Source organism: Heliangelus exortis, chromosome 2 (genome assembly GCF_036169615.1).
Source record: "Heliangelus exortis chromosome 2, bHelExo1.hap1, whole genome shotgun sequence".
Classification (NCBI taxonomy): Eukaryota; Metazoa; Chordata; class Aves; order Apodiformes; family Trochilidae; genus Heliangelus; species Heliangelus exortis.
Window position 1 is genome coordinate 83,149,719 of NC_092423.1, and position 27,187 is coordinate 83,176,905.

General features: G+C 38.0%; 1 protein-coding gene across 3 annotated transcripts; it reads left to right on the forward strand.

The window, feature by feature from the left end:
* Window positions 1-2,058: 2,058 nt before the first annotated feature.
* VSTM2A (V-set and transmembrane domain containing 2A) lies at window positions 2,059-27,187 on the forward strand. Of its 3 annotated transcripts, none has more exons than XM_071736778.1 (5): window positions 2,059-2,824; window positions 5,455-5,621; window positions 6,507-6,557; window positions 9,847-10,183; window positions 26,051-27,187. In XM_071736778.1, the coding sequence occupies exons 1-5, from the start codon at window positions 2,746-2,748 to the stop codon at window positions 26,137-26,139; spliced, it is 723 nt and encodes a 240-aa protein (XP_071592879.1). In that variant the 5' UTR covers window positions 2,059-2,745; the 3' UTR covers window positions 26,140-27,187. The 3 variants fall into 3 exon arrangements, with proteins under 3 accessions (XP_071592879.1, XP_071592881.1, XP_071592880.1); XM_071736780.1 differs by having other exon boundaries at window positions 2,431-2,824; window positions 25,791-27,187; XM_071736779.1 differs by having other exon boundaries at window positions 2,431-2,824; window positions 25,929-27,187.

The following is a 27,187-nucleotide window of genomic DNA, read 5'->3' on the forward strand; positions in this document are numbered from 1 at the left end:
GTTGAGGTCCTAGGTGATCTGTAAGGTCCCTTCCAATCTAAGACATTTTATGATTCTATGAATCACATAGCTTGTTCCAGAATATCAATAGAGTAAAAATAAGGAACATGTAACCAGGTTCTATGAATCTTTAAATTAAATCCATATCCTAATAAATGCATTCTCTTTTGATATTTTAGTAACTATCTTATTTTTGTACCTCCCTGTGACAGTAATTTATGATTTTTTTAATTCCATTGACTACAAGGTATTTAGGATAATGATTCTTGTTTCTAAATTATAAATTGAAGAAATTATATTTATTTATCAAGTTTCATAAACTGGAATAGGCAAAAAAGAGGAAAAAAAATATCTATTTTTATTTTCTGCTTCACTTCTAAACCAGGTGATGCTGCTTGGATTCTTTTTCATCCTGTCTAATTTGCATTTAACTTGGCTGCTGATAATATGTCTCTAATTTGTAATTGCAACTGATTACTGATGACGTTCATGTGTTTCAAGTGAATCCTATAATCAGCCTTCATTTTCAGGAGTGACTTGGGATTTTGGCTGCCCATCTGAAAAGGATCTGATTTCTTTTACAGAAATTTATTCAAAAATTTACCATCTGAACCTGTAAAGACCCCCATAGTGTATGTCTAATCACCAAAGCACTCACAGTCCTTGGCTACTTCAGATAATTTAGATCCATCACCTTTAAAAACTTGTGCATGTCTTTTGTTTTACAGGTTTTCTTTATTTTGAATATATCCATCATTACCTCCTTTAAATTAATTAAAACTCTGTGGCAATAGAACATCTTCCAGGAAACATAATTATTTTCCTGTTTGGGGCATCATTTTAATAATTTAAATTTTATTTATTTCATTCATTTTCACTCAGAATTATTACTATGGTTAAGATATGACATCAGTGGAATAGATCATTACCATGGGTAAGTGCCTCCCTTATTTTCATAAGTAATGATGAGAACTGATGCAAATATAACACACTTAAATGTTAAAATATAGGCAAAAGGGCTGTTCTCCAATCAGATGTCATTAGTTCTGTGAAAGAGATCTCTGCAGTTATGTCAGATATCCTCTATGCATATAATAATTTGGATGGTGCAGTAAGGTGAAACTTGCATCTTGTACCGTTGTAGAACTGCTGCACTCCCATTGCCAGAAATTACAGAGCCAGTTTTTCATCCAACAGAAAAAAAAAAAAAAATATTAGCCATGCAGATATTATCTTTAACTTGGTATGGCTTGTATCTTTTTTTTTTTCAGTCTGTGATTAGCAGTTAAGTACAGCTATTTGGCAGTCTGAGTGATTACCAGGTGCTCTTTTCAGATTCTATTTAGTCTTTGACTCAGCCTTGTGGAGGTATTTGATGTTTGCCTAGTGCAACAAGCACTTTCTAGATGGCTTCTAACTACAAGCAGCAGGACGATTTTTGTCAGAGAACTTCCCCCAGTGCAGATGTCTTTCAGGGTGTTTTGAATATCTAATACAGTCAAGGTTAGTCGAAATGTTATTAATATATATAGGCAGAAAATAGGGGAAGGGAGAAGGCAACATTCACTACAGGGGGAAGCATTCTTTAATATGCTGTAAACACCTTCGCTACATAAATACATGTATTACTGTGAGTAATCTGTAGGATACCAAAATCCAGTTTTACCTAGCTAAATATTTTTCCATAAAAATCTATACAAATACATGTATACTTAGCACACTTTAAGCAGCATCTTCTTTATCTGACTTTGAAGACAAAATAAGCAACATTTTAATATAGGATGCTAGAAGCAGTTATGTGCAGCCAGCAATAACAAGTGCAATAGGATTACTGAGTAACTATTTTCCCCTCAGACCCTGTAAGAGGGAGAGAAAAAGGAGAAAACAGAAACAGCTTAACTCACCAAAAATCAAACCACTGCATTGCCCTCTTAGCCACTGAGTGTTTTGGGATGTAAGTCTGAAGATTACATCAGTACAATAAAGGCTCCCTGCTCCCTCTACAATGACAAGCTGTACACTATGCAAAGAGGGTGGAAAAAAAAATAAAGAGAGAGAGAGTTGCAGCTTTACCGTGGCATCAGAACCAGTAGAAGTCAGAACAGGTAGAGAGGTGCAGAGAACAGGGAGAGAGAGAGGGAAGGGTTAAAAGCATTATCACAGCCATTTGAGTGAAAAGTTGAGGCAATACAAGCACAGTAGAATTCTCTCTCTCTCCCCCGCTTCCCCCCCAGCACTTTCTTTCCCCCACTCCTCTCTTCCCAAGCTGGATCAGTGTGTAGGGAGTGCAGTCATCACACCATCCTGAGCAGCAAGAGCTGACGTTGGACGAAGCTGACAGGTAGCTGAAAAAAGGCACAGAAAGCAGCTGATACCCACTTTTCAACGACGGTTTGTGTTTTGTTTTTTGGTTTCTTTTTTTTTTTTTTTTTTTTTTTTTTTTTTTGTTGGGTTTTTTTTTTTTCAGTCTGAATCTGGACTTCAAGCAACACAGCGCCTGAGACAGCTCATCTGAACCACACTGTATTGCAATACTCGCTCTTCCCAAGGAAAAAGACTCCACTGAGTAGCAGAATGCTGCTAGTGTCGCAGCTAGGGCTACAATACAAAGCCTTTTTATAACATTTAAAAATTTCTTTCTGCTCATATATTTAAAGACACATATACAGTCAGATATCAGTTCTTCCTTTTTTGAGGGAATTTTTTGCTTTTGTTACCCTGATGTGACTTCTTCTTCGTCTTGGAATGATGGGGATCTTTCTAGCTTATGTTGGATTCATTTTCTTTTCAGTTATGTATATTCAACAAGGACTTTCTACCCAAGGTAAGATCACTTATTGTCAAATCTGAGTGTGTGTTTTTCTATGTTAGACCAATACAGGACTGACTGACTGAACAGGATTGGGGGGTCGGGGGGGGGGGGGGGGGGGGAGAGAGAGGAAGAGCTTGAGGAGAGGCACTAGGAAAAAGAGAATAAAAAGAAGGAAAACAAGCACAATGAACAGCAGATGAGGACACCAAGGATCATGTTTACATTTTGCTTAAAAATTTTCTGTGGATAGGAAGAGAGGTGAGAAGTTTCCCCAAAGTGGGAATGAAACAGTCTCCGTTTATTTGATTGCACAGAGGGAAATAACAGGCACCTTGCAGAAGAGTAGAGGGGTGTTATTGAATGGACATGCATGTGTTTGGGTTGTGCATGTTTGTATATAAACATCCACGCACACAATAAACACCTACCCATTCATTCATTCATAACTACCGCATTCCAAATCCAAATACTGTATGGCTAAATCTACTGCCTCCCTTTAAAAAATATTGCATTCTCCTTTCGTGCTGGATTCCCTTTCCCCTCCTATCATCTTCCATGCAATCCTCCGACTCAGACCTTCATTTCCATTCTGTGACTGTGTATTTCTGCCCACCCAACCCCCGACCAAAAAAAAAAAAAAATTTAAAAAAAGGATTAAAATACATAAAAAAAGACAAAATCAACTTCCACCACCACCTCCATCTCCTTCCTCCCTCCCTTCCCGCCGATAGCCTCGCCGTGCATCTCAAGCAGCCCCGGTGCTGCAGGGTCCGCCTGGTCGGGACCCGGAGCTGCGGCGACGCCGTCAGCACCATGGACAGTGCCCCGGCTGCCCGCTCCCTCCCGCTCCTTCCCCCTGCCCGCTCCCTCCTGCCCGCTCCCTCCTGCCCGCTCCCTCCCGCTCCTTCCCCCTGCCCGCTCCCTCCTGCCCGCTCCCTCCCGCTCCTTCCCCCTGCCCGCTCCCTCCTGCCCGCTCCCTCCCGCTCCTTCCCCCTGCCCGCTCCTTCCCCCTGCTCGCTCCCCCCTGCCCGCTCCCTCCTGCCCGCTGCCCCCGCCCTCTGCCCGCTGGCCCCGCCTGCCCAACTCCGTCTCCCTCCTCCATCCGTCCCCTGCTCCATGCCCGCTGTTCCTTCCCCGCAGGCAGCCTTTGGCCGTGCGATCGAGGAGGGTGCTGCAAGCATTCCCCGCCGCGTTACCCGCACCGCTCACACGCACCGATCAGGAGGGGAGGGATGGACACGGCTCAGACGCACTGATCAGGAGGGGAGGGATGGAATAAAGAAGGAAAAAAAAATAAAAAACCAAAACCAAACAAACAAACAAAAAAAACCCAACCACACACAGACGACCCTCCCCTCCCCCCCCCCCCCCCCAAAAAAAAAAAACCAAACCAAAGAAAAAAAACAAACAACAAAACCCACATCAAAAAACCCCACCAAACTGACAAGTCCCAAATACACAAAAAGCACAGTCCTTACTGCAATTTACTTACTGGAACTTACTCGGTGACTAGCAATCACTAACTGGTGTGCGTGTATGTGGGGGTAGGGGGGGGCAGAGAAAGGGACATCGTGAAATACAAAGGTAGTAGCTTGGTTAAGTATCTGTTGCCCAGCACGAATGCAAGGAGAAAAAGAAGTAATAGTGGATGAGCTTGTTGCTAAATTATGCCACTGGTTCCAGGCTAGCTGGAAAGACTGGTCAAAGAGAGCAAAAGAAGGGAGGACACAGTAAGCAATGTTTCTTTTGCATCAAAATACACTCCAGTCAGTCTGTAACACATAACAGAAAGCAACATTGCAGAGTCTTTCCATATTTTTCTCTTCTCGAAACATAGGTTTTACTTATTACATTGTTTAACTGTAGCCCCCTCACTTCTCTATCATGTTTGATTATGTTGCAAAATTTTAAAGTGAGGGACAGTTAGAAATGAGATGCAAAAAAAATAGCAATGTCCAGGAAAATGTCCATCAAGATTAGTTTTTAAGCCTAGAAGTGGTGTACAGAAATGTCTAGATCCTGTATGTTAAGGGACTGGGATGCAAAGGTGAAGGTTACTTTAGGAAGTGTCTGCCAGGACAGAGAAAGAGAAGATACATTGCATCTTGGTCCACTTTTTAGAAGAAGAGGTTCTCACAAAGAGTAACTAAATCAGGTAAAGCCCTTGATGAATGGTCATAACCCACACCTCAGAAGAGTACCCAACAGTTATCAATTTACACATCTGCAGCTCAGTTCTGTGAAATACAATAAATCAGTCTGATTTTTTTCTCCTTTTCCAAATTGGTCTTGCACAACTTCCCTCAGTGAGTCTGGTGAAATACTGCATTCTGCCCCAGGGCATTTGAACCTAATTACATGAAACTTCAGTAAGCAGGGGGGTCTACAGCATTTCTCATAAGCAGAGTGTATAGAAGGTGTGAGAGAAACCAGGCAGATGACATATGGGGAAACTGGAAAATCATCAACAAAAGGGAATGTGAAAAAGAAAACAGTAATTAATGAATTAAAAAGGAAAAAAGAGATAAGAAAAAAGGCAACACAAACCAAGAAACAACAACCAAACCCAGAGAATAAACAAGGAGTAGCTAGAGAAGATCCCAACATGATATGTTTAGTTTGTGTTTTGGGTTTTTTTTCAGCAAAATTTACTGAGTTTCCTCGAAATGTAACGGCCACTGAAGGGCAGAACGTGGAGATGTCTTGTGCTTTCCAAAGTGGCTCCACTTCGGTGTACCTTGAAATCCAGTGGTGGTTTCTGCGGGCAGCTGAGGACCAAGAGGCTGGAGCTGAGGTTACAGGCACTCAGGTACTGATACTCTGCCATGAGGTCCACAAACCACCAGGGAATGCCATGGGGGAAGGGGTGGAGAGGAAGGAAGGGAGAGTAGAAGTGGGAGGGAGAGGAAGGGAGCAGAGGGAGGTTCTGGCTCTCCCCAGGGGGAGATTTTGACCATGAAATAGCAGTGCAGGAACCTGCAGCGAAAACCGCCCACCTCAGGGGATGGTGCCTTTGGTGCCTGTCACTCAAAGGATGCAGCTAGGGACGTTCACAAAACCTCACTGATTTCCAGAGTCTGTTGTGGGTTTTTTTCTTCTTTATTTCTCTCTCTCATTTTGGAAAGCAGCTGTTCAGAAGCTGTACCTTGAGGGAATTTTTTATTTCCCAAACGGCAGGATCCTACACGTGTCCTCCAATTTACAGCTGGTGCAGCTGAGTTCCTGGCAGCCTTAACTCTGCATGCAGCTGCCACAGGAGGGCACAAGCCTGGGGAGAGGGCGCGGGGGAGAGAAGGAGGGGAGCAAGAGGAAGATCGGGGGAAGATCAATGCCTCAAAGAAAAAAAAATAAAAAATCATAAAATAGCATAGAGGGGGCGACCTCCACTTACACGGCTATCCAAGGGCGCTCCTTCCCTCCTCCGCTGCCATCTCCGCACTGATCTGGGCGTTCAGCTGCCCCGATAAGGTGCCCACACCGGTCCGTAGGGCTTTGCCCACCTGCCACGCTTTTTGGGGGTGCTCTGCCGCATGTGCCGGCTCTCCCTGTCGCGGCCCGCAGGTGGCAGGCGCGGTGCGCCGGTCCCCGGGCTGGGGGAGCGGCCGCAGAAGCGGGGAGCCCAAAGGGGGCCGGGGAGGCGGGGCGGGGGCCGGAGGAGAGCCGGGGATGGAGACCCACGCTCCTTTCCCCGCAGGTGGAACTGCTGCCCGAGCGGGACTTGGACAACGACGGCACCAAGATCAGCGTAAGTGTCGCCGCAGGGCGCGGACAGCCCCCGCCGGGCCTGCGGGTCGGTCCCGCCCTGGCCCGCGGTGGACGCGGCGGGGTGCAGAGAGCCTGTTGCTTCCCCCCTCATCCCTTCCGCATACACATCGCAGGCTGAAGCGAGCAAGGGGCTGGCATCACGCAGCTCCTTCCTTTCCGACCCTGTCCAGAGGTTGCTAGGACAGCCCGACCGCACGCAGCCTGCACCCCTGGGGACCACTGAGCCGTGTAGGCATCGGCAAGCGAGGTCCATACTCTCGGCAGACTGTTTCCACTCTGTGGAAGCAGACAGCCTGCACCCATCCTTACACCTTCTGCTTTCTTTTATCCTGGGCAACTGCTGAGTCTGTATTGGTGTCCCAAGCTGGTTTTAAGGCTGAAATCCTGCCATAAAGCTGTACTTCCCTTAAGTGGGGTGTGCAACTATTTAAATGAGTGCTTTCCCATGTTCATATCTGCTGGCAGGGGAAAAAAAAAAAAAAAAAAAAAAAAAAAGCTCAGAATGGAAGGTCTCTGGACAAGACCTCCGTGTGGAGAATAATCTCTCTTGTCCACCAAGACTCTTAGGACTGTGGATTCTGACACCACCATTACCAATCTGCCACTTGGAGATTAAACCAGAACATTGTCTCAAGCAAATAATGAGTGACATTGCTTCAGCCCATGTCCAGGGAAAGGATACTGTCCTGAGCAGATACATGTCCTGAGTCAGGAACTGCCACAGCCCCTGACCTCAGGACAGTTCAGACTCTCCTCACTCAGGGTCTGAAGAAATGTGTGGTGGTGTGGCCATGGTGTGGTGTTCACTGCAGTGAAAAGACACAGATATTTAGCAGATACTGCAGCATGCATATTTCTTATGAGCCGAAGGTTATTTCCCTTTCTCACACACAATCCAATCTGAAGTGTCTGCAGCCAAGCCTATGAGAACCAGCAAAGCTTAAACCAGCAACAGATAAAGGTGAAATGTGTCTCTTAAATCCTTTACTCTGATGCTTTTTGATGCCTACAAATAATTAGCCATCAGGTCAAAGTACAGATAGGTATAGCTGAAGGTCATTTATAAATGAGAATTCAGGTACATTATATTCAAAATTATATACATTCTGGCCATACTTCCATTTCCTATGAAGCTTCTCACCATACACTGTAAATGATTTGTGTCATGGACCATATCATCAGTTACATTTGTAGACTTTCTTACAAATAAGACACACATGTGATGTTTGGATACTCTTACAATAGACAGAGTGCTAGAAGCCAATTTATTCCTTATCAATACTGGCTCATTTAAAATCTCTGTGGTAATCTATTAGATGTGACAAGCAAGCAAAGCTTTTTCAAGCTAAAAATCTCTTTCTCTCATTATTTATGATAACAATTCACAACAGGCTATTTATAAAGTGTTTTTATAAGCTTGCAAAACACATTTTATGTTTTCAATTTTAAAAAAAAGTCAAGATTAAGTTTGACAGTTTAAATGCACTTGTTACAAATGTGGCCTTCCATTTTTATTTTCTTGAAGACATGCATGGGCTCTTCATTAGTACTACTGGAAAGTGCCTTCATGAGAACAAATATTTAAGTGCATTTGGTAAATTCTTTTAAAAATGTGTAATATACTAATCATGTTTTTAAACTGTACCTAAATATTCCATTTCTGCAACAATTTTTCAATTTCAAATGCAAAACCAAAACCTAATCTTGTTTTTCACTAGTGGCATGCAACATAGTTAATTTTGCAGATATTGCATTGGAGCAACTAAAGGCAGAATGTGACCTACAGATTTTCTTTTCATTCATATGGAACATCTTTAATCCTTTTGCTGAATATGATCTGCTCAATAGAGATATATTATTATTATTATTGAATATGGTTTAAATGACTATACAGCATTTTCTGTGTAATTAATATTGCATATGTTATGCTCGAAAGCATGCAATCCATACTTTCATCTCAGTTTGCCAAGTATAAACTCAGCGCCCAATATAACAGAACAGGCTGTAAAGTCCATCAAGTACCTTCAAGCAATAATGTATTCACAAGTATTGCTTTTCAATTTTTCAAGAAGGCAGAACAGGTTCTTTGCCAACACTGATGACTACAGCATGCCAAGCTCTCAGAAGCAAGGTGTTGTGTAATCACCAATAACACCTGCTTAGTTTCAATCTAGCAGTTTTCCATTTTTGTGATCCACCATGTATTCATCACCCTGATGTTTCCTCATTTTCTGGCACTGATACGACACAAAATGACATTTGCACCCATGTTCATGTCATGGTGGAAGTAAAACAGGTTCAAAAGTTCTTTAAAGCTGAAGTTTTCTGTCCAATTGAATTCCTTTTAACTGATTTCTTCTGGGGCAACAGATATTAAGTAGTTAAATATGAATTCTCTACAGGGATGAACATACAAAAAGGAATCTGTCGCCTTTCCTAGTGCATCTTAATACCTATCACACATTTCTGGATGCATAATTTACTCACGTGTGCTTTAATTATGTGAGAAAAAAAATGTTGCCACCCTCAGATATTAAAAGAAATTAAAAATCAGTAAGGAGTCTTATTTCAGCTGACAACTTTTTAAATTATCTTGAACACATGCTGCTTGAATGTATGCTGCAGAAATTATATATAACTAATATGTATTCACTTATATAAATGAGAAAAAAGGAGCTATCTGACAGAAAACATCTTGTTATGGTTAATATACAAAAATAACAAAGTTTTTGACATGCCTAAATTAGACAAAATGAATGTCAAAAATGCAGTTTGAATGTAGTGAAGGCTACAAGCTAATCTAATAAATTGTTATTAAAAAAGTTTAAATATTGGAAAACATCTCCAAAAACAATGTTAATACATTAGTTCAAAACTGAATTATTCAATAAAGCCAACTAAATGGAAAGGTTTAACTAATGAAGTGCACAGATATTAGGTTTATGTAAGAAAGCTCATTAAGAATGTTCATGTTCGTAAGCAATTAATTGGAATGAGCACAGTAGTTTGGTTTGTTTGTCTGAGGCCAATTAACATTTTAGAGCAAATTATCTAAACAGTTTTGAAAAGAAGATGTCAGACATCCTCATGGTTACAAATAAACATACTCATCCTTGACACAACTTCCCTGCAGTAAGCACAATCACACCTCTGATTAATTTGGTGCTTGGCTTCTCTGGACAGGCTCTACATGGGTAGAGACTTGCCAGAGAAAGAATAATACCTGACAACACATTTGTCTGTTTGTTTGTTTTTTGGCAAATTTGCAGACAGTGAAAGTCCAAGGGAATGACATCTCCCACAAGCTGCAGATCTCAAAAGTGAGGAAAAAGGATGAAGGCTTGTACGAGTGCAGGGTGACAGACGCCAACTATGGAGACCTTCAGGAATACAAGGCCCAGGCATTTCTCAAAGTCAATGCTAACAGCCACTCGAGGCGAATGCAAGCCTTTGAGGCATCTCCCATGTGGCTGCAAGACATGAAACCTCGCAAAAACATCTCGGCAGCGGCTCCGAGTAGCATCCACAACTCTGCCAATCAGCGTGTGCGTGCCACCTCAAGCCCTGAAGCAGCAGCCAAAATCCCGAAACAAAGTCCACAATCAGGTATGGTAAAGCATTTTGAGCTTTCATATGATTGCCTACCAGCATGCAAAAGGAGTCTAACTCAACAAGGTAACCAGGAATTGTGACTAGAAGGATTGTGGTGCTCATTTATTCTGCCTTCTTTCTGGCTTTATTCCTCCTGCTATCTCCTTGCTTCCTAAAAGCTGAAGAATAAGTTTCTGGGCAGAAGAAGCAAAAATTCTTAAATTCCTGTATGTGGATTTTATCTCTACTGGTTTTATCCACTTAAGGTTAGCTCTAACCAAACCTTAGCTTTCCCTGTACTGTGTGTGGAAAGAGAGGGACATGTCAATGCATGACTCAGCTCATTTTAAGATGGCCGTGCATGATAAATTAAATAAAACACCCAGTAAGAGTTAACTTGTTTCCTAAGTTAACTTACAGCAGTCACCTAACTTCTATATCTCTAACATTTGGTGAAATTAATCTACTTTTAATGTCAATCCTAGTTTCATAAGGAACTTGACTTGTAAATCTAAGCAGACCTTAGATACACCAGATTGTTTCTCCATATATAACCTTTAGGGAGATCATGAGTTTTTCAGAGAATGGGGTGTTTGTCATCTTCAGCTGCTTGACCATTGCTTTTAAATCAAATATTAAAATAGCAATGCCTCAGTTGTCTACCACATAGAAATGAACATACCACACATTCTGATTCAGAGATTTTCTACAGCACTGTACAAACAACCTATAATGAATATAAGCCTGCATTTTCTACATTGATATAGTAAAATTTCCAGTTATGCAAAGGTGCATGAACATACAGAATGTGCACCTGTTGACCACTGTGTGATGGCAGTAGAAGGATGGAAAGGATAAAAAATGTAGGAATGTTGTAACTGATCAAAAAATCCCCTAGAAAACAAACTGTGGGAATTTAAGAGTTGCAGTCTTATTTCTGTTTACAGTGTATTTCTGACCCAGTGTAAGCCAGGAGATCACAATCTAGTGTAAAATATATGCTGGGAGCTAACCTAGTTTGTTCTGATGCATGATTTTCCTGCTAGCAAATGCCAGGTCATCAAAATTAAAACTAGGAATATATGAAATTCAATAAAGTATCTGTTGTAAAAAACACTTTAATCTTACAGGAATACTATTAGGAAAACATTTTTATAAGCAAAATAGATTTCATTACAGATTTTATAAATACGGTTATTCATACAAATATTATTACTATTAGAAAAAAATATGCACATGCTAACACCATCTCACCTCTGAATACTTAAAAAAAAACCCAAATATTTTAAAGTTACATTCAGTTCTCTTTTCCTTAAATGAAGCTGCTTTCAAGTTTTAGCTCTTCAAAAAAAGGTTTAAGCTATTAGAAACAAAGAAATGTTTCAAATGAATTAAAATCATCACTCTACCATGGCTGTCCTTTCAGATAAATGCATACAGTGCTTTTTTTCCCTTTGTACTCACCCATTTCAAAGTAGCAGACTTGTCTTTAAAGTGAAAACTGGTTTCTATTCAGTACCATGTGAAATTAATCTCAATAGTCACAAGTTTATGAAATAAGTATCTACACTGCATTGTGGTCAAAGTGTGCACACCACAGCTTATTCACTTAATTATTTTGAATGTATAACTAAATACATAATATTGTTTATATCTTTACTCCATCCTTACTACCTGATTTCAGGACATTTGTTCCTTGAGAGCTAGTCAATTATTACATGAAAGGTTCCTGTAAAAAAAAAAAAAAAAAAAAAAAAAAAAATCTAATTTTTTCCTTAAGTAAGGAATAGATTGAGAAACCATATGAGGCTAATTTCAGTTTAATGATCACTTACTACACAGTATTTACAGGTGAAAATTTTTTTTATGGACATCAGTTTAATTTTTGAGAACCAAGATTTGCTTTCCATTACTTGTGATAATCTCACCCTGCTTTTCCAGCAATGGTGTGATTTGGGATTTCCATTTTACACTCACTCCACACCAATAGAGATACCCATGGGAACACAAGTCAGTGGGTGCTGTGTGTCTTTGAGGGGCAACTTCAGCTCAGAAGGAGAGGCATCGGTTGTGAGACCTCAGAAAAGCAGGAAGGAATTGTCACAGACAGTAACAGCCTTTTTATGATATCAAATCTATTTATACTGTCAGAGGAGAAACACTTCACTTCTTAAACATCATGCTAGCCCTATGTGCATGTAGTAGGCTGCTGTGTGATTACATGGCAGGTATCCATCTAGCCTAGAGCACAGAAATACAGCTGAATAGAAATTTATCATTATTAATGACATTCATATATGATATGGGGTGATTGCAATTTGTTTGTGTTGAGTATTACATTGACTTCAGCAATACTGTTACAGGTATATAATATACAATACTGTGAGAAGTACTATTGACCACAGGTAATTGTATCAATTTTTCTCCAATATCAGAGAGCCAGTGAATAGTTTTTGGCAAGCAATATATCTTACTGCCATGCTCACAGACTATTGTGAAATACATGTACAGCAGAGGGAAACATGGCACTGCAAAATTGCTGGGAAATTTTTATACAGCTTTTTCTAAAGAATTCCATTACTAATATAAGGAAGATTGATTCTGATTATATGAATATTTCATCCTCAAAATTTATTCTTAAAAGGCAGATAGCGCTCTACTTCCTTCTATCCTGGAGTATACTACAGAGTTTATCTCTTAGCAGAATATATTTAAATACATAGCTCTAGAAAAGCAGTCTCTGCCATTTTAAAATGCAAGCATTTCCTAACTGAACAGATATTTCTGTCATTCTTCTCTTTTACTCAAAAGCAAGAATATCTGTGATAACTATGAGGGAGCTATATAGCCAGGGCTGACAAATAGAAGTGATATTCAGCATTTCATGCTGCTCTGAAATGCTGCTATGTGAGGGTAAAAATTACATTTGTTATTGTTAGTGTAGTGGAGATTCAGTATAGGAAGAAAGCTAAGACATGATCTCCCCTCCCACAATCAGTCTTCAGATAATATACTGAGAAGCACTACCTGTCCACCTCAAAGTCAAAAAAAATCAGGAAAGCAAATGTTGGTGCAAACACAGCTTGACCATTTCATTTCATATTCATGGCTGAGGCAAATGAAGTATTCCATCACAGCCTAACAAGAACCTGAGTAATGTGACAGGCTAATCTGCATGTATCCAGAAAGTGTCCTATGTAGGTGGAGTGACTGACAATTTTTTTTCTGCATACTTTGTAACAGCGTATCTTAGTGCAAAGGTAAAAGTACAGAGCTACCACAGAGCCTTGTAACTAAGCAATGTTCAATAAACCTAGGTCCAGGAGTTTAATTCAGGGAAAGGGAAGCTAAATAAGCTGCAGGCTGCACAAGATCTCACTGTTTCATCAATATAAATCCAAAGAAACTCTCCTGCCTGCATTCAAATCACTCAACATTTATAGCAGCACAAAGAGCTGCAGAATTTTGTGCTGCAAGTTTGTACATGCTCCAAAGTCTTCCTCTTCTGCCAATGCTCTGATAAAGCACTCTTTTGGATACAAGAAGATTGGGCTCAGAGAACCCAAGAGGGCACAGCTACAAACGAAGAAGTGATATTAGATCCATATTCTGACTACTTACATACAGATTGCACATTTCTAGAAAATTTTGTTCTTTTCTGAAGTAACAAACCAACCTGATTACATGCTGACTACATCACCATTCTGGTGGTGATGGCAGAGTTGCATGGAATGACTTGAAAAGGAGCACAAAGGACAAGTCAGTATTTACCTAAAATGGAATGAACTGGATTCTTGGCATCATAAATCGCAATTACAGACTGATCAACAGGCATGAATGCAAAAGAAGATGAGGAAAACATATTTCTTCGGTCTGTTTCTATTGATAAATGGATGACATGCCTTCTAGTCTCCATTTTTATCTACAGGATCCAGGAATCTTTTATTATCAACTTACTGTAAGCACAAGTTTTGAATTTTCTTGGATATAAATGAATTTCTGTGGGGTTTTTTTTTTGGGGGGGGGGGGAGTTCTTCTTCTTCAGGGTTTTTCTTCTTACTTTTTTTGTTTTATGACATCTCCTTTAAAGTGAAGAGACAAAAAGTCTGCTGCAGCTCCACTAATGTGATAGTCAACATTACTGCTTTTATGGCAGAGTTTTTAGGAACTGTGTACCCATAATGTTGGGAGGCAGTAATGGTTACTGTGATTGTTGTAGAGCAAAAGGTCATCTCTGTTCTCTTAGGTCTACAGTAAATCAAAAGCCAAAGGAGAGCTTTGTTCTTCTTCTTCTGAAACTTACTCAGTCTCAAAAATTCTTGCAAAAATATGATGTAAGGACTATCCCATTTTACACCTGCATACACTGTGATCTCTATTTTTACATTAATCTTACACTTTGGTTCTTTCTTCCTGAAAGGGAGTCACTCCACTTTTTAAATTTCTCTGAAATAATGGAAAAAATCATAACCATGTAAACTGATATAACTCTATTACCCAGTTATTTGTTGACCTTGAAATTGTAAGCATCTTCTGGGAAGTTCTAATCTGCTCCAAATAACCTAACTGAAAAGCAAGTTCTTAACAGAAGCTAACACCCCTTTTTAGACAGGATTTCCAATGCAAAATGAAGTCATTAGTGTCTTGTATTTCTGTCAAAAAACTCATATCTTAATTTTTTATCTGTGCATACTTGCAAGTATTTGAACCCCTGTTCCACTGCTTAGTCCAGCAGAGCCCAGTAATAAAGTTATTTTGTTGGAACTACAGTTCTAACTCCTGTTGCAAGCAAAATAATGTCCACTTTTTTGTAAACATCCCTCACTGCTATTGGCAATAACTAACAGTATGCTACTTTCACCTTTCTACTCATTTCTATTTCTCTTATAAAAGTACAGCTTCAGGAACTAAGAAAACACTTGGCAACAAATACGTGTTAATTTTTGTTGTTCTACAAGTTTTAGCAGCTGTTCAATCCCACACGTCCATGCCACATTAAGTACTGGATATATGTAGTTTCACATATATCCTCTCTGAAATGAAAAATATTATTTTCACCATTAGTTATGCCCATGCTTAAGCACTAATACTATATCATAGAAGAAAATCATGGTCCTCTTAGATTTGTTGAGGTTATAATGGATTCTGTCCTTAAATACATGATAGCTCCACTTCAATTCATGTTTTTGTAAAAGCAGTGGCATTTGGAAAGACGTTAGATAACCTTAGCTAATCATAAACAGAAGTATAAGGGAATTTGAAAAGGTAGGTAATAGCAGATTAGAAAAAAAAGTACTACAGGAAAGAGGACTCCATGGCAGATTTTCATTTTTATTATTCAAGCATAGCCTGGACAACTCCAGACCAGTTGCTTTTTCAGGTACGGTACAGGTAATATGCATGAAAACAAGGAAAACTATCCCTGGCTTATGCACTACCTATTTTTCTCCTATGAAGCTAATGCAGAAACAGTGAGGACAGACAGAGCAAGAACTAAATGCACATAGTTTAAGAAACTTAGTTTTCCCTTTCTTCATCTACGTTGTTGTTTATCTACACGCATATATACTGAGTTTTTCATATTCTTTTAGTAACCTTACCGCTACCTTTCACTGTCCATCTGACATTGCTAAGTATGCACTTAATCACATATTTTACTTTCTTTTAGCTATTTTAAAATATACCCTTTAGACTTCACCCCACATTTAGAACAAAACAGAAACATAAAGATCTGGTAGGGGACACCACAGGTGTTGAGTGTCACACTCCTGTTCTTCATGCCTGATATAGCTTTCTTTGCTAATGAGCTACTGGAAGGATTGCATATGGACCACACAGTTACTAAAGAAAGATAAGAAAGGAAGAAAAGAAAAACAGAGGGACAAAAAAAAAGCTCTTTGTGAGTTGTTTGTCAGCTCACTCAAATTGCTTCTCACTGCTACACAATCAGGCAGCTTGCACTGGGTCATCAGAGATCACAGCATATGTGACAGGGCCTGTAGTTGAAATAACTGATGGGATTTCCATGCTTCAGAACACAACTCATTTATTACTTAGCACATATACAGCAAAGCAGAGGACATTTTTCTTGTTGGAGACAAGAAGCGGGAAGTTACCTGTCTATGGTGCCCTACTTCATTATGAAAATCCTTTGCATCACTTAAAATTAAAAAGAATGGGTAGAATTATCTGCTGGTTGGAATGCTACTACTCTGCTGAAGCCAAAATAACGACATTCATTTACAATAGCAAAAAAACCCAAAAATGGCTCAAGCACGAGGATGAAGATGGATTGCATGCTACTCGTAAAGGGAGAGTGAATTACAAGAATAGAAGCTTTACACAGCTTGAACCACCTAAAGAAGTTTAAGACAGTGAAGATGTCTGGGAGCAGAATGAAAAGAAGAAAAATACTTGAACTGCTATTTTCACTCATTCAGATTCAGGTGGTGGGAGAATTTTTGGTGTTGTTTTTTGTTGCTCCAAGTTTCTCATGTGGTTTTTTTTTTAACCTTGATCAACTTTTTACAACGCTATCAGTATTTTTCTTATTCTCTCGACAAGGAATTTTCATTCGAATAATTCAATGCTTCAATGATTCCAGTCACATAACCTTCTTTACAGCTACAGTAATAATCAATTAATCCTGCATTGCTGATCTCATTTGAAGAGCAGATGATGATCTTTCTGCTGGCCTTGTGAAGAAAAGACTGCCCCAAGCCCTTCATTTTACCATACTGTAGGAAGGTTGCCATCACGTTTTGGTAGCATAATTTGTGTGTCAGTGTCCCAGTCTTATCCCCCTCACAGAAATTTTGTTTTGTCACTTACTGACAAATGTTACTCTCTTGGAACAAAGCTGCCTAATGTGATCAGAAGAATAAAAATGCCATAGTCAGCATTCCCATTGATTTATGCATAAGATCTGTGTGTTCATCAGCAGCAATAAAAATACAGGTAGCAAATCTGGATACTACTTCTATATCCTGTCCTGTTTCTGCTGCTGTCATTCCCTCAGCTGATGCTGTTGCCTGTGACATTGAGTGAGGCTTTGGACCACCAAATTACAGTCTAGGGCTATAGAAGTGACTTCTACATGATTACAGGAGATATAGCATATTCACCCCCAGTTCATTCTATGCAGCTGGAAAAGGGTTAAAAGGGCAAGATATTTTGTCAAGGACCAGTAATAAATCAATTATGAAGCCAAGAGCTAACAGAAGGTGCCACAAAGAGTTAGACATTCAGATAGTGCAAAGACCTTTACTAGAGTAATACATGGTTACATAGCATTGTACCTGTCTGAAACTCTGCCAAAATAACAGTTCAATTACCTATTTTGTACTCTGATGAGTATCTCAAATGCATACAGTATATACTGATTATTGACCATCTTACAGCTGAAGAGACTTTGAATAACATTGACTGCCACTTCATTATTGTGGTTGGTCCCACATCTCAGAATTGTAATGAGAAATGTAAAAAAATCTGAAATAGAAGTAGAAAAATTGAACAGTACAGAATGTGAAGGAGATAGAATTAGTGCAGGATTCAGCACAAATAATTCAAGCTTTGTTCTCACAATCCACCATTTCGAACTAGTGCCCTGTGATTATAGGAGTGATAATGTTATCATTTTTTATTTGCTACCTAAAGTCTCTCTCTTGCCCTGATCAGAAGTTATTGCCCCAAACCTGAATGGCAGAAGGAAACAGGTGCCCACTCCCCAGCTCTGTCAGCTCGGTGCTGAGCATTTAATTAAGTCTTTATGACAGCTGGTAAACTGGAATATCATGGTTTTAAACTGAGATAAAAAAAGGTGGAAGGAGGTTTGCTCACTCCTGCTACTGGGGTTTTAATTTCCAGAAGAGGGGGAGGTCAAGAGATGGAGGCACTATCATCTTAAACTGCTTCAGCTAAAACCATTAAGAGCTTGTGAGTCAGAGCCCTTAGACAGAGGCAGGTTCTGTTAGTCAGAGCCATTGTTCTAATCTCTATAACAACTGCATCACCCAACAGGCAAACAAAGGATCAGAAGAATGATCCCTGCCTCAAAACACTTAACATCTAGGAATGAGAAAGAAGAAAACAGACTCATCCAGAGGGGTACAGATAAATGGAAGCTTAGATGAGTTTCATGAAAATAGTTCTTATATAAATGATATAAATAGAAAGAGATCAGGCTGACTGTATGTCAAATATAAGCCTAAGCAGTGTCAGGTGTGAAAAGGGAGAAAATGGATTGACTATCTCACGATGAAATATTTACAAAAAATTATACTTTTCCTTCTGTCTATGTTATAATAACCCTCTTTATACATGTTTTTCTTGGTATGATAGTGCTGTTGAGATGACAGAGTAATATTAAGTATCATCCCACTTCAGATTTTTTTCTGATAGATGACATGATGAACAAGATGAAAAAAAGCACAGGAGGAAAATAAAGAGTTCGATTCTATTTTCCTCAAATAAAGCTCTTGTTGCAACATTATGATATTTTTCAGAAATGACTCTCCTAAGAGTTTAATTATAATGTGACATATATAAAATATACACAAATTTATATATTTTACAAAAATGCTGAGCAATCTGTGCTGGACCTATGTTTAATTAGCAGTAGAAACTGGTTACTAACAAAAGAGTCAGTTCAAGAATAATTTTTGTTAAAGAGATACATTCCCACTTTCATTCAGGATATTCATGACTGTATATAAGTAAAAGGTTGAAGATGTGTCAGCTCAGGACAGTCACAAAAAACTGCATTTGCTTCGGAATCAGCCATTTCATATAGTCTAAGAAATTTTATATCTATGTTTTTCAGGGGCAAGATGAGAAAGATGTCCAGTGGTGATAAGTCACAAACCACGCTTCCAGTGGTTCCCAAGCAATACAAATTAAACAATTTAGGGTCTGCATTATCTTGAGCTTGCCTCCCCCCCTACCTCAGTTTTCAGCTGTTGCAGCAAACACTAGATTTATTTAAATAGCTAGCACAGATGTTTCACAGACTTTTGCCAACACCTCTCTTAGCAACCCTTTTCCAAAAAAGTACTCTCTCACTGAAATAGAAATAGCTAAAGTCAATGCATTACTTATACATGTGAAGAGATGTTCCATGTCAAGAAAAAAAAAACCAACAAAGCCAAACATAAAATCTAAAAAACTTCATAATTTTGCAAGGTGAAGCACTGGCTAAAGAATGATAATTAGAATGTCCGCTAAAAATGGCTGATGCTTTAACATTTATACCCAAGAGCCAATGGTAGAAAGAATGCCATTCTCCCAAGAAAGAAAAGTTAGTGAGAGAAGTCTGAATATAAAAAAAAAAAAAAAAAAAAAAAAGATTTCCTCAATATGATTTATAGTGATGTAAGCAGTCATTCTTGTACAGCCACTAAACAATTCAGAGACACCAAGAACTCACTATATACTTGGCTGAAGACAGGAAATTTGAGGTAGCTGTTCAGAAAAAAAAAAAAAAATTAAAAATAATTAGGCTGCTAAAAGGAGAAATATGCTTCTGGGTAAAGCTGAAAGCTGTGTGCCTTAGGTTCAAAAATAATTTGGACTCTCACACTATAATTTTGACTCTTACGTATCACTTGCAGAGATAATACATCTACACTTCATTTCACTGAGTAGGTATCTAACTTACTGCTACTTTATTACTCTAAACTTGTTTATAAGAGTATCACATTAAAATGATAGGGAATTTAAAATATCAGAAGCTGAATTTTTAATGGAATAATCTCTCCAGACTCACTTTCAGATCAAATTTGACTAAATAAGTTTCTGAGAAGAATAAGTTTAGGAAAGAAATTTAGGATCACCACCACAGAAATTAATGACAGTCATGAAACTCATGCAAAACTTTGTCAGAATTTCCTAGTATATGAAATATTATGCAGTCCTGAACTAGTTATTAGCATGATTTAAATAAATCTACATATCAATGCAGAGGGAAATGCACTCATAAGAATGGAAGTTGTGAATTACATAAGAGAGCAAAATAGAGAACAAAAATGACACTAGAGTTGGACTAAACTAACTACCCTATCCATTTTGTCTTTCTGAAAAATTGTGTTCAAACTCAGCATTGATCTTTGGCTGTTTTCATCAGAGCAGTATGAAAATCTACAAATGTTGGTGCAATTCCCATTCCAGTTAAATGTTCAGTGATCTCACCCCTCCCTCCTGCCTGTTCAAGGTAGAAGGGCAATAGAGTCAGGTATTTTTTATAATCTCATTTGCATCTTTGAGAAAGACATTAGATACAATTTCAGCTTTTTCATAGTGCATGACAGATAGTGCAGGAAGCCTTATTCTAGTCAAGGGGTTAAAGAATGAGAGATGAACAAGATCACTGTTTAAAGAATTAAAAAGAAAACAATGACTCAGATGTGCTGCAGAGGAATAACAATATTCAAATGTCTCCCTAGAGATGGGCTGATGTAAGGAATGATGTGGAAAGTGGTCTGAATGTAAAATCCTGTGTTTTTTCAGACCAGTGTACCTCTAATTCCATTTTGTCCATCTTGGCATTGTGGAATTGAATGAGTCCCACTCTTCTTTTTTCTCCCTTCAAGCTGCTATCTATTGTCCTTTTATAGATTTCCTATGGCTTGTTCTGGGCCACTATCTGGAGCAAAGTGTCCTCAGATTTTCTTCTCTCCCAAGTGTTTCCAACTCAAATTTGTGTTAGAACATGGCTTTAGGTGTAGCTGGAAGCAAGCTAATCTGTGACCTGCTTTACCCCAGGAAGAGCTCCAGGACTTGCTGTGGCTCAAAGCTCTCCTCTACTCAGGGTTGGAAAGTTGTCACTTTCTTTTGCCCCGTGACAGGAGTGAACACCTTTGTTCACCTGGGCACCTCACCTAGTTAAAAGTAGGGAATAACCATCCATCCCAACCCTCTTCCTCACCTGATTTTCTGGGCATCAGAAGAAAAGGAACACACAACAGATGGACAGAGCTACACACTGGACACAAAGTCTAAGTAGACTTCAGGAAAATTCATCACATAGTCTATTCTAAATTTCCAGCAATTTGAAGCAGTAGTTTTTTTCCAAAATGAAAAAAAAAAAAAAAAAAAAAAAAAAAAGAAAATTCAGAAATTCACTACTTTTCTTCTAGCATGTAAAATGAATTTGTTTGCCCTGTGTGCTATGTTTGCCCAAGACAGTGATAAGAAATCACACTGTTTTAGGCTGAGACCTGTACAGGCAATGGAGAAAGGTAGACTGGAAGCCTAACTAAGGGTATCTACATTAGGAGGCTTGAATATGAAACTTGCTGCTTGTCTTTTGTCATTCAGCTTCCCATAATCAAACAAGTGATTGAACCTCAAAACACATTTGAGGAGGGAAAGGGGAACCTTATGTTTAGGGAAGGGAAATTGTCCTCCTAAATGTGCATGTATAATCCAGCAGTATAGGAGAGCTATAAGTAGCCGATTTTGTAATTCAGAGGAATGAAAGCTATAGCAATTGGTAGGCAATAGAGACAGAATCTTTTTATCTAAAACTTGTGTGAGACATTCAAATAAAATTTCAAATAAACTTGGTTTTACCTATTTTTATGGATGTAAAACTGAAAACATATTCCAATAAATCTTAAGGTCCATTAATATCTGCAGTAAAACAAAGGTGTGTATTTCACAAACTATTACTTACAGAGAAATAATTCAAAATTATGATTTCATGTGATTGCAACCAGGGCTGGCAAGAAGGCTGACTCAAATCTAGCACTATAAAGTAAAGCCAAGTGTTGCCAAACAGTGAACCGTGCACTTAAAGATGGAAAATATCAGCTCCTGAAAAGTGACACTTTCAAGTTTTCAACACCCCTGTGATTTCAGAAACCAATGATACACCGAAATTAACTTTTGTTCAGCACAAGCCAAACATATATCCCTCATACATATGCAGAGATATTTTAGCTTTATGTAATGCATAAAGGGAATCTAGAATGGACTTTTGTGTGACTGGCTGTATTGCTCTTGTACTGGTCAGCACTAAACCAGGACTCTGTTGAGGCATTATCCGTCACTTGTGATCACTGGCTTACAAACTAAAGACAAGATGCAAACTGATTGAGACCCTGGTGCTCAACCATGTAAGGTACCCTTAAAAAAAGGGATTCTAAAACTGTAAGGCCTAAGGCAGCTGCTTTGTTTAAAAATCAGTGTTTTACCCAGTTGAGAAAAATAAAGGGGCGAAATTATGAAACCAGCATTTTCTTTTCTCTGCTTGCATCCCAAAATCTCATTTATTTTTACACAGAGTTTGATCAATATTGCAGTGGAACCAAGAAATTTAGTAATTGAGGCATTCAACAAATAATTATTTTTTTGATCAGTTACAGTTCACTAACAACTTATAACTTCTGCTGTCTTTATTTAATATTAGATGCTCTAAAATTAATGCCATTGCCAGAAAAAATGGTGTTTAGACACTTGATCCATACACTGTGAGTCATCCAATATGGTTCAGCATTTGTGACATTATTTTGTTTTAAATGCTAAGATCACAATTATTTATTACTTTTTTTTTTTTCTATTTTTTTCTATTTCTAGCATTTAAGTAAGACACATATTTGAATAAATCACAATTTGGAAGAATGTAATGGCATGAACTCCTCTTTCATGCTGTTGTACAGAAACTTATGTTCACATGCCTTTGGCAATGCACCATTTGTTTACAGGAGAAGGTTAAGTATTTTATGGAAATTTTCTCTTTTGGATGTATGTTAGTAGCAAGAAACAAAATACAACAGATAGGTACTTATACCTTACAGGAAGAATTTAACTGGATCCCAGTAGCTGATAGCTCAAAACATGCGAATCCCTGATACACATCAAGTAGGGTCTAACTAATAATGTAGAATTAATATATGCATACATACTGTCAAATGGAAACCAAATAATATAATTTGAGTAAATATGACATAATAGAAAAAGCAGAAAAAGTATAAAAAGGCTGCTTTCTGTTTTGCTGCCATTATTCTGCATTTGCAGCTTTCACTCTTCCAAGATCTCAAGAAGTATTTAGGTTCATGAGAGAACAAATACAGTGCTTTTACACATTCCATTACAAAAAAAAAAAAAAAAAAAAAAAGGAAAGGAAACATGAGTGTATTTAAACTCCAGCTGTAGTCCATAACTACTGAAAATATGAGAATGCACCTAATAGCCATATATTTCACTGTATGTTGCAAGTCAGTTTAATTGGGGGTGATATATTACTCAAAATGTAACAATTTGGGTTAGAGAGCATTTTGGAAATTATTATGCTAGTAGAGGTCTGATATGACTTTAGGATATCCTAAACAGTTCCTGAAAACATGCAGAGGACACTGTTCATGACAGTGATTTCTACGATCCTAACAGCCTCTTTTTTCACTTAGAATCTGAAATTGTTTTAGTTGTATTTCTCCTAAATTTTTATCATGTATTTAGTATTGCTTCAACTTGTACTTACCATGGGTAGTCTACTTAAATCCCTGGCAAGACAAAAAAACCCAAACTTGTGATTTACAGAACATGCATATGGAATATGTCATTTGCATTGGTGGGAGGTTGCAATTTATATCAAGAATAAACATCATAAATAAAAAGATTATAAATGTGTATGCAGTATATGACCCCTGACTTGGTGATCTACAGATTGGCATTGAAAACAAAACAAAACAAAACAAAAATCAAAGAATGCTTTGCCAGCACATATTATGATGCTGATTTCCATTGTCAAATAGTTTAAGTCAAACCTAATTTGTATCAGACTATTTCTCTTCCACACATTACACCTTGCAGATTCTCAAATTATAGTGCCATTAATAGTTAACAAAACTCTTTTAAGTCTTTTAAATCCATGAGGCTCTTCTGGGTATTTATCCTTATTTGCATTGTATATATTCTGTGCAGAAGAAATGTATCTCCAAAGACCTTTTTAGAATTATCTTGAGCAGTGTTCTTTTCTAGTTCAATCAAAAAATATTTAAATAGAATAAAATGAGTTGAAATAATTCAATGCATCATGAAATGATCTAACACTAGCAGAAGTTGTTACTCAGTTCAGCTAACCTGGCTAGGAAATGGAAAGCCTTTATAAAAATCTGTCAAATGACAAATTTATATCCTATATAAAAGAAAGAATAAATGAATACTGCAATAAAACCAAAACCAGGAACTGAACTTGACCCTTAGGTGCATGCTTGTAAATGCCATCTATATGAGAACAGCCAACAGGAAGGCACAACAGCAAATATGCTTGTGTTTGCTTGTTCCTACTATAGAATAAGTGCTTTGAGAAGTCCAGTGAACTACTGCAGCGTAGTACAGGTAGGGTGGCATTTCCAGATGGGCAAGAGAAATCTGGGCTTCCCATGCCTATAGATGTTCAGTAGGAATCAAGCTCAGACTTCTTTGAAAATCTTAGTAATGTCTTTGAGCCATGGTTCTATTTAAAAGTTTGCATTCATTTAGAAATTTGTTTCACACATGGGTAATTGAAATATCACTGTTACTTGGCTCTTGCTCATGTGACAGAGGACTAAGAGTCTTGTATGACAACTATTATGCAGCCAATGTCCCACAACATGTATTTTAAAAAAGAAGTAGTGTTTAGAGATCTGGGATTTAGTTCAATCCCTATTTTTGAAGGGTAACACATACTAAAGACAGGATTTGAAATGCTTCTTGTTACATTTGCAAATGGAGTTAGCAAATGCAGAGAAATATTCTACTAATGAAAGTCTGAAAACTTTAAAAAACAGTGTTTGCCTTGTGGTTTATATTCTTGACTAGAAGATAAATATGCTTTTGGGGGCTGCAATGGAATCCAGCATTCAGTTAAATATTAAATCCTTTACAAAAAAAAAACCTTATACATGAATAATTGATTTTTTTAAAACCAACCAGTTATTAAGTTAAGCATTATTATAGACTGTTTATAACACCATTATTATTTTGTTATAGTTGATGCCTGTAATCATCAATACCTTTCATCCTTTTCAAACATAAAACACATCTATAAAATCTATTAGTCCTGCAGTAGCCTGTTATAATTAGAATTTTTTTTAGTAGTGTGACCAAATTAAATTTAATGTTTTCACCTCAAGTAATAGGTTTCAAATTCTGAGTGTAATTCTTCATGATATAGGGAGTTATCAAGCACTGAGACTTGTTATGTAAGACATCTAACTACTAAGAATCTCAATGTGCAAATATTTCAGTTTAATTACTCTAGTTCTGATTAGTTTTGCTCTGATAACATATTTAAAATATAAGGTCTTGGGTTTAGAAACAATGATATGTACCACTGGTTTTATATAAATACTCCAAATATTTTAGCATTCTGTTTTCCCCTTGTAAATTGTACAGTTGTTTACCAGTATCTTCTCTGTCTCTTTAGCCACTAGATTACTTTGTTATTAACAGGCAATGTTGTAATGCTGGAAATTATTTTGTAAAAAGCACTCTGAGGTGGAAGGTGTTTGGGTTTGTGCCTCTTGGTATATGGTTACACTGGATAATGTTTCTTAAAAAGTCAGAGAAGAAACAGAAACAAAGCAAAACAAAAAGCCTCCCTGGGACTGAAATACTTTGTATGTGTTGTTATTTGCAGTGCATGCCAAGACATTCATGGGCACCAGAGCCAACCTGGCGAGCTAATTAAATATATAAATGTATGTGTTTAAAACAGCCTTATAAGGAGCATTGGAAATCTGCAAGATGAGCGAATATCTTATAACTTCTTCCGCAGGTGCGAGGATAGCTACAAGCCATGGACTTTCTGTCCTGCTTCTTGTTTGTGGCTTTGTGAAGGGTGCTTTGCTTTAATCTAAAAGTGCTGACTTTTTCCAATATCACTTTCTCTTCTTAAAGCAAAGAGCAAATCGCCTGTAAAATCCACGGAGCGGACAGCAAAGTTGACCCTAACCTCCAACCACCACTCTGCACCCAATGTACTCTAAATCTCTACACAAGGAGCACCTTCTTCAGGAAGTACAAACAAAAATACTAAATAAAATAAATAAATAAATATTATAGAAAGAAGAGGATACCACATGTTTTCTTGATAAAGCTTTTTGTTGGCGTATCACTGATCTTTCATTTGAAGAGAACTGGTGTGATGTAACCAAACATTTTGTAACAGCAAGACCTAGTTTCCTTTTCTTTCGGCAAGGAGAAGCCTCATCCTTGACTTCTCAGGGGTTGGCCTGCAAGTCGTCAGTATTACAGAATAAAACATGGATGACATTTGGTTTCCTTCACTGAAAGAACCATTCCAGCCTGGAAGCAAACAGAGGCCAAACAGTGAAACAAAAAATAGTGATTTAACACCAACCCAGAAGATTTGGTTTTTTAGTTTGGTTTGGTTTTTTTGTTGTTGTTGTGGGTTTGTTTGAGGTTTTTTGTGGTTTGTTTTTTGTTTTGTTTTGTTGTGGGGTTTTTTTCAGGAGAAATAGGGAGGAGAAAAGGAAGTCTACAAAGCAGACCTTTTTTATGGAAAACAAATGAGGATATTTTTCCTTTGAGTTGTTAGGGGTTTTTTTAAATTATTTTTCTTTTTCCCCCTGTGGATTTTTCCCTGTCTTTTTCCGTTTGTTTCTCATTCAGTGGTGGCAATTACTGACTTAGGCCAACCCCTGATGGTTGTGTGGAGGTTTATATATATACATCTTTTTTTTGTGTGCGTTCTATATTTCAGTGTGTTTTCTTTAATTTTGCAACTCCTGTATATGCAAAACTAAGTTAAATTCTGTAAATTGCTTACAGTCTGTGTGATATAACTTCAGAGCAGACATACTTTGGTCCTCAAGAAATCCAGTTTTTAATATTATCTATATGTCGTGCCACCAATAGACACGTTTATTTCCTTTCTTTACGAAACATCACTTTTTAGTTTTTAATTCAGTATTGTGTCGAATTTGTAATGCATACCTTCACTTTCACTGGTTTGACCCCTTTCAGCCCTCTGTTTACTCTGTAAATGCACATTAAAATTTGTTATGGTCTCTA